Below are 14,638 nucleotides of genomic sequence, written 5' to 3'. Positions count from 1 at the left end.
CTTCCAAAGAAAATATTAAAATGACATTAAACTCATTCAGAAACTCAAAGATAAACAGAAACAGCTGCTAAATGTCTCACCAGCCAGTCTGAGATTCATTTCAATTACCCAACAAAAGGTACCTCAGGTGTAACAGAGCATTTTCAAGTTAAATTTTATGTCCATTATATATAAGCCTAGCAGCAAGTCTGAATTCCTCCCAGTTGTTACTTCCTTTATGTCTGACGACATTTTCCTAATTCCCTGTTTAATTTTATTTTAGCATTTATAGATAGTTGTAAAGGGAATGAGATATAACAATTTACACGGCATTCAATACCTGTGTTAAGGTCAATTTGACTTCCTATTGAAATATTTTTCTAATAATGAGATTGTTTTCAAATTTTTATACTTTTCTAGTTGTCATGTTTTCCTAACAAGAAAAATGAAATATTCTATAATCATTCTAATGTTTCTGGTGTATAAATCTATATAAAATAAGTCAGCTTGCCCCGACCCCATCTCAAAAAATGTTTGTATAGAAAGTAACAAAAAACTCTCCATACAATTCTCAAGCCTCCCTCCACATCCCAATGACAATATTGTAGAAAGCCTCAGAGTATATACACACATTCACTGTGGAGGTGTAAGCACTGATTTTTACACTCTGTATCAAGGTCAACAACCTACAATACACATGGCCAACATAACTCCCTCCGTCTCCCCAACCTGTGAGAATACAATGCCTCCCTTCCCCCTTCACACACACACATTCACAAACTCGCATGTTGTCATATGTCCTAACCCCTCTCATAGAGGTCAACATGTAGAAACACAGCAACCATCCCATATAGCCCCCATCATACCCGAAGAATGACTATATCATATGACCACCATTCTTGACCACCTATTACACATATTAGGGTGCTATGTGTATTATTTAACTTAGTCTTTATAACCTCTTTATGAAGGGGACACATCACTACAACTTTACAGAAGATGAAAATGAGATCAGAAAAGAATAGTAACCTGCCCATTTCAAACCCTGGTCCAAAGTTTCCTTTCCATTGTTCCATATCATGAAAGTATATCAACTTCTCTAGATAAAAAAAAAAAAAAAAAAAAGACATGTAAATGCCATTACAAACCTTTAAGAACACTCACATTTTTTTATGAAATTTTTCGTAAGGAATATTGCTAAAAATAATTAATTGCCTAGGAATTTCCTGAAGTTTAGAAAACCCTTTGCTTCTTTAAAGTTTTTTTTATAATGCTATTCATCTGAGCAGCTTTGGACTTATGTGTTTGTTTCAAAGTATACCCTTGGCATTCCTAGACACTCAAACCTTCGCTGTTCAAAAGAGAGGTTTTGTTTTTATTTTTTTTAATGTGGATTCTTTGGCTTAATAGAAGACAGAAACCCAATTCTGTCTAACTTAGAGAAATATGACAGATGCTAGTGTAAATAAACTGAAAAAGTAAAGGAGGAGAATGAGCATCTGGAAGGCTTGGAAACAGAGACTTTTCTCTGAATATCTCACCTCTGAATCTCTCAGCTTTATTCCCTCTGACAAACTCTCCTTCTACCCCTCAGTATGGCTACCCAAAGCTCTCAGGCTTTCATTTTCTGCTTCACCACCAAAGAGGTAATTCCAATTTGATGAAACCTCAAGGAAAGATTTCCAGTAGCCTTGCCTGAGTCGTGTTTCCACCCATGCCATTTAGGAGGTGGTATGATTGACAGCCCAATTCAGGGGCAAAGGAGAATCCCATGTTTAGATATTTCCCTTAAATAAAGGGAAGTTATGGTTCCAATACAGAAAGCCGATTTTTTTAAGTTTTTAAAGAACTTGTATTTATTTTTAGCAGATGGGGAATCCAGAAATGTAAGCAATTAGACACAAAATCTGGAGACATATGGAAATAATGGTAAAAAAGCAAACGCTTTGCCTCTAACGTAGCTTCTAAGCTATGGAAGAATGAATTAAGGGAAATAAGGGATTATGTCCTTAACTATAATATTTTACCTAAAGAAGTACTCTTAAAATGTTCAAATCCATTCTTTCCTCTCCAAGACTTAATGTTTCAAATAAACCAGTAAGCGATATATCGGGTTTTCTGTTCCCGTCTTCACTCTAATCACTTTTTTAAGATCAGTGTTGTTCAGACTGCTTAGTGTTGCTGCAAATATAAGCACTGCATCTTAAAAGTAGTGATCACCTGAACAGTGTCCCCTATGAAGCCCTGCTATCCTCACCCAGACCCCTTGAAGCTCATTAACAGCAAAATAGTTTGGGCATGATTTTTTTTTTATATACTGAAATAGCAGAGCATTTCTTACTTTGAAAAAATTTTAAGCAGATGGCTCAAGAAACGAGAACTTTGCCCTGAGACTAGAAACTACCATATCCTCATTAAAAACTGCTGATACATTTCCCAATTTCTGCTTTTATTATGTGCCGATCAACAAATAGAAAAGGGAGTCAGGAAAGGTCAAAATAAACTTTTCTCTTTTCCTTCTGATCTCAAAGAATAATCTGAAAATCCAAGTTTCTGAGAATAAAGCAAAGCAATGGTGAGTGGGTATAACTTCACATTGTTACCTTTTTAGATCAAGTCAGGCCAAAAGGTGTAGCTTTCATTACATCTAGCCCAGAAAAGTAGCTTAATAACAGACATGGCCCTTTTCAATATCTATTAGGTTGGTGCAAAAGTACTTGTGGTTTTTGCAATTTTTAACCTTGTAAACCACAGTTACTTTTGCACCAACCTAATACATACCAAAAACTTATAGGTTAACAATTAATATCTTAATTTCTAGTAGATGGTAAAGTGGTTGATTGTCTTGTGTTAAGAAGTTTTTCAAAGGAGAGTAATGAGGACTGGGAATGCAGGATGAGAGGGTGTTTGGGGCAAAAGGACTTGGAGATAAGACTTGAAAGAGATGAGGGAGTTAGCTATGTGTCTGGAAGAGAATCCCACATAGAGGAAACAGCCAGTACAAACGCCCTAAAGTGGGAGGATATCTGGCATGTTGGAGGCATAGAAAAAAAGCCAGAATAGCTTGAGCAGAAGGAGGGAGAGGGAGATAAGTAAGAGATAAGCAGCAGGTTTTGGAACTGAATGCATTAATAAATATTTTTAGAGCATTTAGATCACCGTTTCCATACAGTATATTGTGCTTCATCTTATACCTGATAATAGTGTTTCCTTATTATCCTCCTGACAATCAATTTCTTACTAAAAGTAATTTCCTATTCTGTGTGACTGGTATAATTATATGATTCCATTCAATTTCACATTCTCTATGTCTGAATTCTAATTTGTGGCTGATATTGAAAGTGATTTAAAAAAATAAGGCAAACATTCAATTATTTAGTCAATTTGAACTACATTAAGAAAAAAATGTTCTGTGCTCACTCATGGGTAAAGTAATGTTGCTTTAAAATATTTACATTGTTAAAAGAAGATGCATTATTTGTGAATCTAAAACATTTCTCCAAGAATTGGATACTTAAGTATGACAATGCCATAGAGTTCTTTTTTTCTTTAGAATATCATTACATCACACTAACAAGGAAATGTCTTTTAAAAATATAAATATAAAAAATATAAAAAATATATAAAAAATATATAAATATAAATATATATATATATAAATATAAAAAATCTTTCAGAAAAAATATAGGATTTGATAAATGTCACAACAATTGTGCTTTCCTAAAGAATGCTGTTACCTAAATACATCTCTCTAGTGTGTCAGTATATGAATGCATCTACTGAAATAGGCATTAGAAAACTGAAAAAAAATAGACATGCATGGTCATATCCGTGGTATAGAAACAAGAACAATCTATGATTAGGGACCGTTAACTTGGTGTGCTTATGGTGAAAGCAAGTTGGTCCTGAGATTCTAAGAAGCAACACTAAATCTGAAAGTAAATAGGATCCTTACATAAGTGGAAATATAAGTATAATTGAAATAGGAGGTGATCATACTCAACTACTCAACATTTATTGAATATCTAGTATGTGCTAAACCCTTAACGGGTAGCTGGAAATATAATAATGAATAAAATGGTCATGGAAATTATAGCCTAGTGAGGGAAGATAAACACTGAGCAAATCATCACAAGGGTGGCCGGTTAGATCAGTTGGTCAGAGCATGATGCCTGTAACACTAGGGTTGCTGGTTCAATCCCCGCTTGGGCCAGTTTGGGCTGTGCCCTCCACAACTAGATTGAAATAACTACTTGGAGCAGATGGATTCTGGAAAAACACACTTAAAATAAATTTTTAAAAAGTTTTTAAAAAATTATTACACAAGCACACATGTAAGTCACTTAATTACAGTTGTCATAAGTACTGTCTACACTTGAAAGAAAGCTCCATGTGCTCAGAACTTTAAATTGCTCTCACGTTAGAGCTCCATCATGGTGAACAGTGGCTAGCAAATAGTAAGCACTCACTACATATGTGTTGACTCAATTAATGAATTATATGAAAGAGAGTCATGGGATGGGAAGGGAGTATAAAACAGGAGTCCTAAGCAAAAATAGGGGCTTAGTTATAATGGGGAAGCTGAGCTCTAGAAATTAAATAGGAAAAAGATAGGAAAGAAGGGAAGGGGGAAAGAGGGAGGTGAGAATTTCCTTTTAGAGAGAACAGTTTATGACAGCAAGCCCTGAGGAGGGAAATTTGGTGTTTCCTAACAAATTAAAAATAGCCTGGGGTGGTGGGAGTGGAGGGGGTTGGTTAGGACAGGAGGCGGTGATTGACAGACAGGTAAGCAAAGGCCAGATAATACAAGGCCTTGGAAACTTTGGGGAGGAGTTGTAGCTTTACCCTAACAGCAATAGAAAACCATTGAAGGATTTTAAATCAGGGCATGCTATAGTCAGATTTATGTTTGTAAGTGATCACAGTGGCAATTTAGAGAAATAAACCCTAGGAACTCCATAGATCTTTTAAAATTGAATTTACCATTTAAAAATCTGGACATAGGTTCCTGAATTTGACTTTGGCTATAAAGAAAAATTTCCGATGGGAATAATTTTAAGAATTAGGAGTAGGTTACCAATAGAAAACATGAATTTTGATTCATTGGAGATTGTGGTAGGCAGAATTCTAAGGTGACCCTCTTCCTTGGTTAACTACCATGATTATGTTACATTACAGGGCAAAAGAGATTTAGCAAATATGATTAGGTTACTAGTCAGCTCTCTTTAAGATAGGGTGGTGATCCTGGTGGGCCTACCATAATCACATGAGCCATTTAAAAGCAAAGAGTTTTCTCTGGCTGGTAACACAATCATAGAGATTTGAAGGGTAAATAAGGATTCTATGTGAAGGAGGTTAATCATTGCTAAGACAGAGAGTTCAGAGGGCAAGGAGCTAAGAATGGGCTCTAAATGTCTAGTCATCAGCCAGCAAGAAAATGGGGCCGGGGCGGGGCGGGGGGGGGGGGGAGGGGTTCCAATCCTACAACTGCAAGGGACTAAATTCTGCCAACAATCTAAATGAGCCCAGAAGGAGATTTTTTCCCCAGGGGCTCCAGAAAAGAGCTCAGCCCAGCCACCACCCAGGCTTTAGCCTCTGAGCTCTAGGCAGAGAATCCAGCTAATCTCGCATACACTTTTGACCCACAGAATCATGAGATCATAAATGAGTGTTGTTTAAAGCTATTAAGTTTGTGGTAATTAGTTACACACCAATAGAAAACTGATGCTGAGATCTTCAAGCCTGTATTAGAGTGAACCTCTGAAAAGAATTAGTTAAAATTTCTGTGTGTCTGTTAGGTCATTTTGTCAAATCTTAGAAAGGAAAGCAATGATGATTTATTTAACTTTCCATTGTGGCAATCCTCACCCTGGGGAAATCTCTCATGAGACATATTTAGTCCACTTCTGCCTACTTTCTAAATATTCTAGCAGACAACATAAGCTGGGGGAAAAATAGATTAAGACCAGAAAATGTAAGGTATTGCCCCAGGCTTTGACCCCGTACCTTGCCTTTATTTGTCAGCATCCCCTAGTTCTGCAGGAGAGATTGGCCACCTCCACCAACTAAGGAAAGTAATATGGTCACCTTTTTCATGAAAAATAAATGCCTGTGTCAACAAATCACTGTCTTTCAGCGGCAGGCCATAAGAAGGCTTCTTTGCCTTGACACTTGCTTACCTTTGACCAATCAGAACTGACATGTAATTGTACACAGCACTATCTAACATTCTCTGCCCTCCCATTGCCTACCATTTCATCTGTTGTTGAATTACTTCAAGTTTTACTTCTTTAAAATGCAGAGATAATAAATGAAAATTATCTCTCAAATAATTACCTCCACAGTATTGTTTTTTAAAGGAATAAAAAAGATTATGAAAGAGGATCAACTGCTGTAACAATCCCAAAATCTTGATAATATCAGTAGAGTTCCTCTATGGCTCCTGTTACAATTTGACCCGGGTTGGGAGAGGAGTGTGCTCTGCTCCATCTGGTTTTTCAGGGACCCAGGCCCCCCATTTATTTAGTGAGGCCACCATCTTACAGGGTGTCAGACTCCTCCTCTGGATGTTCTGCAATCGGTCAGGGGCTGAGGGAAGAAATAAATCATGAAGAAGGTAGAAAAGGAAGTCCACTCTTAATTATTTTGGCCCAGAGGTGATGCACTTCACTTCTGCTCACATTCTACTGGCAAGAAATATAGCCCCATCTAAGTACAAAGGAGCTGGAAATTATAACCTGGCAGGAAGATTACTATAAATTATAACCCAAGAATTGAGCATGGAAATTGGTGAGTCCTAGAACTATATCTCCCACAATAAGATAAGATGAAATTGGTGGGTGACCCATCAGTTTGGGTTATCTGTGTTAGGAGTTCACTTTTATCATGGATTTGGAAATATGTAGTTCCAAATGATTACTGTGTATAACAAAGCACCCAAAAACTTAGCAACATAAAACAACCTTTCTATTATGCTCATAGGTTCCATACGTCCTAAATTTAGAGAAGCCACAAAGGTGATGACTCATTTCTGCTTAATGATATATGGGGTCTCAGTTGGGTGTGACTCAACAGCTAGGAGCTGGAATCATTCAGAGAAATCTCCATTTACATGTCTGGCAATTATTTCTGGCTGTGGATTCAAACAACTGAGATTATTGACCCAAACACCTACACATGGCCTCTCATGTGGCCCAGACTTTCTCACAGTGGGTCGCCTCAAGGAATTAGATTTCTTACATGGCAACTCAGAGTTACAAAAACAAGTGTCCCGGAGGACAGTTGTTGCAAGCTACGTTGCCTTTCATGACCTAGCCTCAGTCACTTTTGCTGTACTCAACTGGTATAAAAAGCCACAAGCCCACCTGAATTCAAGCACAAGGAATGTAAACCCACCTCTCAATGGTGGGGTACAAAGATCACATTATCGAGGCACATAGGCAATGGGAAATATTGCGGTGTCCAATTTTGGAAAACACAATCTCCCAGATATATTGTCTTAGAATCACTGATTTTCAATATGGAAAGGACTTGGTATCTTGAAGAACAGGGGCCAGCAAACTATGGTCCACTGCCTGTTTTTATAAAGTTTTAGTGACATACAGCCACACCTTTTCCTTATGGAAATGTGCAGGAGAGACCATGTGACTTGTAAAGCCTGATGTATTGACTATCTGGACCACTACAGACAAAGTATGCTGACTATAATAGCACATTGATTAAGATGGTGAGCACTGGAGTCAGACTACTAGGATTCAAATCTCTATTCTGGATGTGGCCAGTTATGTGGCCTTGGGCAAGTTACTCAGCCACTCAACTGCCAATTTCCCACTTGTGTAATTGGGGAAGAAGTACAGTCTGTCATTGAGTTGTGTGCATGAAATGAAAATGGGCACAGTAAGCTTTCATAAATGCTAACTCTTGTTATTAGAATTACTTTGAAATATTAGCTAGGTTAACTGTCCATCCAGAGTTATGTGCTTGTCTCCAAAGTGTTATTGACTACAGGTTTCAGCAACAGTGATGCAGGAAGCCCATTTCATCTTTAATCATTCTGTCTATTAAAAAGTTCTTCCTTCCACCAAGCTAATATCTCTTCATAGCTCTGTCCTATTAATTCTTTCTGTCTCCTTGAGGTTCTACAGAACATCTCTTCCAAATATTAGTTTCTTCAAATATTTGAAAAGGGTGTCTATGAGTTTTATGTTATTAAGACAACCCACCTGCAGTTCTTTTCATTGTTTCTCCTAAAACACAGTTTGCGTTCTTTTCCCACTTTGGTGATTCTCTGTAGAAAACAATATAAAACATTTACTCAGAAATTAGCATAAGACTTCAGGCAGGTAGATTAGGCCCCTTACTCCCTAAATTGTCAATCTTATGCTGGTGATGTGTACTTTATGTTACTCAGTCTTTTTCCACCCCATCCTCCTCTGGAAAAGTTGATTCTTTTAGATCTGAGACAAGTCCTTGTATTTACCCTTTTTATGTTTAATCTTATATAGTTCCAGCCTCTTGAAATCTTTCTAGAGGCTGGCACTATGGTTTAGAATGTTCACTGTTCACTGCACTTACCAGCTTTATATCATCCACGCATACTTCTGATGTCTTGATCCAAAACATGAATAAATATCCCATCAAGTTGAAATTGATACGTTAAGTAGTCCTGAACTCATTTAGAACAAGTGAGTATTGTTTTAATAAGTGAATTGTTTTCCCCGTTGGACTTCCATTCAGTCTAATCACTATTTGTCCACCAGCGTTACATGAGGTGTCATTCCTCTTACCTAAAGAAGTTGGAAGCAAATGTTAATCAAGACATAAATATTTTCTTTCTGTTAATATTATACTTTAAAACAAATTGTGTATCTATTAGTCAGGGTTCTCCAGAGAAACAGAGCCAGTAGGATATGCAAATATAAAAAGAGAAAGATTTGTTTTAATGAATCAGCTCACACAATTGAGAAGACTTTGTAAGTCCAAAATCTGTAAGGTAGGCCGGCAGGTTGAAGACCTAGGGAAGAGCTGTAGTTCAACTCCGAAGGCAGTCAGCTGGTAAAATTCCTTCTTGCTTAGGGGAGGTCATTCTTTGTTCTTTTAAGGCCTTCAACTGATTACGTTCATCCCCATTATGGAGGGTTATCTGCTTTACTGAAAGTCCACCCATTTAAATGTTAACATCATTCAAAAAAACACCCTTATAGAAACATTCAGAATAACGTTTGACCAATATCTGGGCACTATGGTGCAGGCAAGTTGACATAAAACTAATCATTACAGTATCTCTTTTTAATATTTTTCTTGTAATGAAAATAGCTAAAAATCTGGCCTATATGAAGCCTGAGGTTTTGTTTTGATAATTCATCCTTTTATAGTAAATAGTCTATTATATAAAACCATGATTGTGTGTATCTAAATAGGTAGACATGATAAAAAATATGACCAATTGATTTTTGTTTCTGTAAGTATAGCATTTTAACACATAACTCTAGTGTAATATTTCTTTTATCCATATCGCTAACCAATTATTTTCTCTACATAAGAAAAAAATCAAAGGTGGGGGCAATTAGAATTGCCACTATGATTTTTAAAATGAGCTCTACTGAAAACTTGAGAATGTAGATGTAACTTCAAGTATGGATATATCTGTGATTTTTAATTCATTCATCTATTTTAGAAATTCCATTTTTTATATTTTAAGTTTTTAAATTGATATTTAAATTCCAATGTTACTTTTCAAAGGATTTCACAAGACTATCAAAATAAATATCTATATAAATAAGATATCTGAGCATTAAGTTTCAGTTAAATATAGTAGCTGTGGTAAAATTCTACTAAAATAAAAAATAATGCCAACATATAGTCTGTGGAAATTCAATTTTATTAAACTAGTATTTTGGTTCTATACTTTTATGAATCTAGATTTTTTTAAATATGGTTTTCTTTCTTGGATAGCCATTTATAATAAATAGAAATTATTGATTTAGAGACTTTAAGAGATATTGAGAATTTTTTTTTTTGAGTCTTGCTAGTAATTCCTTTTTTGTATGAAATTTTCTGTTCTTTTTTGTCATCCTTTTAAATTTCCTCTCTTTAGGTTTGGATGTGTGGAGGAGAAATGTTCGATGTCCCATGTTCTAGAGTTGGTCATATCTACAGGAAGTACGTCCCTTATAAAGTTCCATCTGGGACCAGTCTGGCAAGAGTGAGTAACTGGGGATCAGAATAAGTTGGGCTTGATACAGCTTTCTGTAGCAGAGTAAGCAGCCTCACGCATGGTATAATTTAAGGCACAGTCTGAGAGAAACACCTAACTGAATAAAAACTTTCCCACTTGCCATTCCATTTGGCAGGCTTTACTACGCAGAAAGTTTCTTTCTGTGTTTCTCAGAGTTTTATTGCCATTCATTAAGGAAGTTTCAACTGTTATGCTAATTCTTGTTAGTACTTGTTTCAAAGCACTGTCTCATATATTCTGTTTAATCGGCATCATTACCTTCTGAGGTTGGTATTGTTATCTTTATTTTGTAAATAAGAAAATTGAGGCTTAGCAAGGTGTCTTGTTCCTATTCACAAGAAGAATAAATAGCAGATAAGGAGTTGAGGCCCAGGTCTTTGGAATGAAAGTCCAGTACTTTCCTCCCACATGGAATATGATAGGATCTCCCTAAGTCAGATAGAGAAAGGGGTAAATAGAAGACAGGGAAAGGTGGATGCCCAAACTCTGCCTTTTTCTCATTTATAACCAGGACCAGCTCTGCCTAAAGTTTTACCAGAGCCTCAAAACTCCAAAATTGGGCCAAGTCCAAGATTTTTTTTGCAGACATTGTTTCAAATAAATCCTTTTTCTTAGATCAAATGCAAGGACGATTTTCTCTTCTGCCTTTTAAAATGTTTTTGTACGTGTTTGGGAGGACATAGTCGCAATACTTTCTTAAAACAATCCTGATTATTTCTGTCTGCCACGTTACTTTCTTCATAGCTGAATTAGTTTTATTCACCACGATATGTACCTGCTACTGCTCAGATGCCAAATCTACAAAAAGGGTGTTTTACCACGTTTCTTTGCACAATGCTCCACTAGGAATCGAATCCTAATGGGTTCGAATCCTAAATTGGTTCATTTTGGTTCTCTTTCTAGTTAGTCTACAATATATAACTATTTGAGTCTTTTATATAAAACTCAATACGCTCACATAACAAGCTTTTTTAAAATATAAACTAGTTTATCAGGATTCATTAGAATATCAATTCCACAAGGGCAGAGCTTTTTCTTTGTGTTATATGCTACACTAGTCCCTCCTTATTCAAGGTTTCACTTTTCAAAGTTTCATTTACCCACAGTCAACCTTGGTTTGAAAATATTAAATGGAAAATTCCAGCAATGAACAATTCATAAGTTTTAAATTGTGTGCCATTCTGAGTAGCATGATAAAATCTTGTGTTATCTTGTTCTGCGCCACTGGGGATGTGAATCATTTGTTTGTCCAATTTGTCCACACTTATATGCTAACCCTACCCCCCACCCACATCCCACCTCCACCACCCTCACCACCCTACCCTGGGTTAGTCACTTAGTAGCTGTCTTGGTTATCAGATCAACTGTCATCATAATGCTTATGTTCAAGTAACCATTAGTTTACTTAATAATGGCCCCAAAGTGCAAGAGTAAGTGATGTTGGTAATTCGGATATGCCAAAGAGAAGCCATCAAGTGTCTGTATGTATAGGAAAAACAAAGTATGTATAGGGGGGTTCGGTGCTATCAATTATTTCAGGCATCAACTGGGGGTCTTAGAACACATACCCCCACAGTTAAGGGGGACTACTGTACTATACTCCCAGCACCTAGAACAAGGCTTGGTACATACTCAACAAATATTGGTTGAATTAATCTGGAAAAGAATTAATCTGGAAAAACTATGACAGGCAATGCTATATATAGGTATAAGGTCTTACTAAAACTTAAACAGTTTAATGACATAATAAATTTTTTATTTATGGTGAGTTTTTTGGGAGGATATAGATTTCTTTCTTATTCCCTTTTTGAGATTATTTGTCAACAAAGTTAATTTTTCTTTATCTGCACCCATAATCTCTTTTACACCAGTTTGAGTTAATAAACAAGTTACATTGCATACTGCTTAAAGGGAAAAAGTCATATTCCCTTCTCCTCAAAGTATTAATCAGACTTTGAAAACATACTCTATTAAGTGGCTGTTGATGGATACTATTTGAAAAAAGAAACCAATTACAAAATTATAAAGCAGTTAAAGAACTGCATCTTGGGTAAGGAAATATGATTTGAGTTAGTCAGAAGACTTAATACACATGAATTTGAGAACTCATTCAGGAAAACAACAAGAATTCACAAAAAGGTAAATGATTGAAGAGATTTGAGTACATATCACAAATCCTCCATGTGGGTATCATAAATCATAGCAGTTAAAAATATCCCAAACATAATAATGTTCTGTCACTTATCCCTTTCACTCACTCATATGTTCTCCAGCTTGTGCCCCAAACTGAATCATTCATTTGCAAGATGGATGGTGTGTGTTCTTGGTTTGTAGTTAAAAGTAGAATAAAGCTTGGGGGGAAAAATTGTGCTGATCCAAAAGGGTTTATTTTCAAATAATAAAACTGTTCATATATTTTAGAGAAAGAAATTAAGTACTTTTTCAAAAACTGTCAAATGTAGGGAAACTATGGCTGGCACATAAAATTTCCAGCAAAAAGTGAGTATTCATTCAAATGAAAAAAAGTCCATAATTCTGATTTTTAATCTTTTCCACTTAAATTTTACTTCAGAACTCTTTTTTTTTTGTTTCCTAAACGGCTAAAGCAATCAGAAAGTCATAAATATTGAAGCTCAACTATCACTCTATGGAACATTTTATGATTTTTTAAAATAAAAATGTATATGACAATGAAAAACAATTCTGATATTTTGTGGGAGAATCACAACTACCAGCTACACTATACCTTATTATTAAATCATCAAAAATGATGAGAGACTTTAAAGACACTTCAAATGCAGCGCCATGTCTACTAAATAGGTAGTTCATCTTTCCAGCCTCACTAGGAGATGAAGGCAAAGATGGAGACTTGACTTGAAGGGTTCGTTTTCATATTTTACAAAGCTCATTCAATTCTTCAAAAATGTGCACTTTTCATGTATGTACCTATGTAAATTGAGGATTCTGGCACAATTCAAAAACATGCAAACACACACACACATGTGAACAACAGCCTTCAGCCCTTTTAACAAGATACCAGTGTGTGTTCTAGAAATAAATTAAAATAATTAGTTATTCAGTACCTACTATTTACCTAGAAGTAACGGTCTGATTGGAAGAGAGAAGATATCACACATGAAACCGTTAGAGAACAATACAAGACAATAAATACTTATCCAAATGTATTAGGTTGGTGCAAAAGTAATTGCGGTTTTTGCAGTTGTTTTTAATTTTTTAAACCACAATTACTTTTGCACCAAACTGATATTATAAAGATATGGATAGATAGAGGGAAGGGGGGAAGGAAACCATAGCTGTTGAATTAAAAGAGGACCTTCAATGATAGCTCAATTAAAAGAACAAAGTTCACAGAATAGTGGTTTCCAAACTCATAACCAGTGACCGGAGCCACTTCCTAGCCCAGTTTTCACCCAGCCTCAGTGAATTGAGAAAAATAAGAATCACAAAGCTAAATCTATCCAATTTAATAACATAGTTTTAATGCAGTGATTACAGACCTTTTTTAATTTATGACAATATAAAATAGTATATTTTTGCCCAAAATTAATTCCCTATTTGGCAAAAATAAATATTAGCATCTTTATGTCAATTCCCACAAAATGAAAAACATCTGAGACACAGTGACTTACAATTCAGCTTCTTCTGGGAATCAACAGTATTCACTTATAAATAAAACTAGGTATTTTACTGAGTTGGCTCAGGGTTCAATGTCAGTACTGGACACAGCTGTGGTATCTTATCACCAGGAACAAATAGTCAGTCCCTCCGAGAAAGGGTGCTCATCTCTAGAGTTGTAGGGAGACCAGAAATTTCCCTGGCCTGCAGTGACATTCATCCCTTTTTTGGAAGGAATTGACTGTCCTTTGTCACAGAAGAGTGAGCAGCTACTCAGCAAAAGATGTACTGTGTCTTTTGCTGAATGACACTTTGCCCAGCCAGAGGTGGCTGAGTGGCAGATGGGTAGAAGACTCTCCCAGGAGACCCTTCATTCCCACAGGTTGTGACGTGAGCCAAGCTCTCTGCCAAAGCAGCAGCAATTACTGGCACCTCACAGACTCTCGTGTGAATGCCATTGTTTGGGGACAGTCAAAGACTTTGGACCTCAGACAGTTGTTCTAACAGCAGGCACATGACAGAAGAGCAGAGCAGTCACACAGCAGCTAACCACACCAGTGAATGTAGCTCATCAGCAGTTCCCATGGGAACCACCTGGCCCATGGAAGTTTCCCAGGAGGGTCTCATGAGCAGAGGACAGCCTTGCAGACTGTTAATGGGGCACAGCTCTCCTCCCTACCCCTAAGGGGAGGACTACACAGGAGACAAAGCTGGAACCAGCCCTCACCCTAAGTCTGTAAGGGACAACAGACAATATAAATCAGGGGATTGTATCCTTCTGTGTTT

At 36.4% G+C, this 14,638-nt stretch overlaps 1 protein-coding gene across 2 annotated transcripts in view; it reads left to right on the top strand.

The window, feature by feature from the left end:
- GALNTL6 (polypeptide N-acetylgalactosaminyltransferase like 6) overlaps positions 1 to 14,638 on the top strand; it is a 964,301-nt gene that overhangs the window by 876,170 nt on the left and 73,493 nt on the right. For both annotated transcript variants that reach the window (XM_081077650.1, XM_081077651.1), the window contains exon 9: positions 10,076 to 10,183. In XM_081077650.1, the coding sequence (XP_080933776.1) occupies positions 10,076 to 10,183 (108 nt within the window). The remainder of the gene's footprint in view (positions 1 to 10,075; positions 10,184 to 14,638) is intronic.

The sequence above is a fragment of the Rhinolophus hipposideros genome (genome assembly GCF_964194185.1).
Source record: "Rhinolophus hipposideros genome assembly, chromosome: 16".
NCBI lineage: Eukaryota > Metazoa > Chordata > Mammalia > Chiroptera > Rhinolophidae > Rhinolophus > Rhinolophus hipposideros.
Note: the sequence above shows the minus strand (reverse complement) of the source record. Positions and strands in the feature narration are given on the sequence as shown.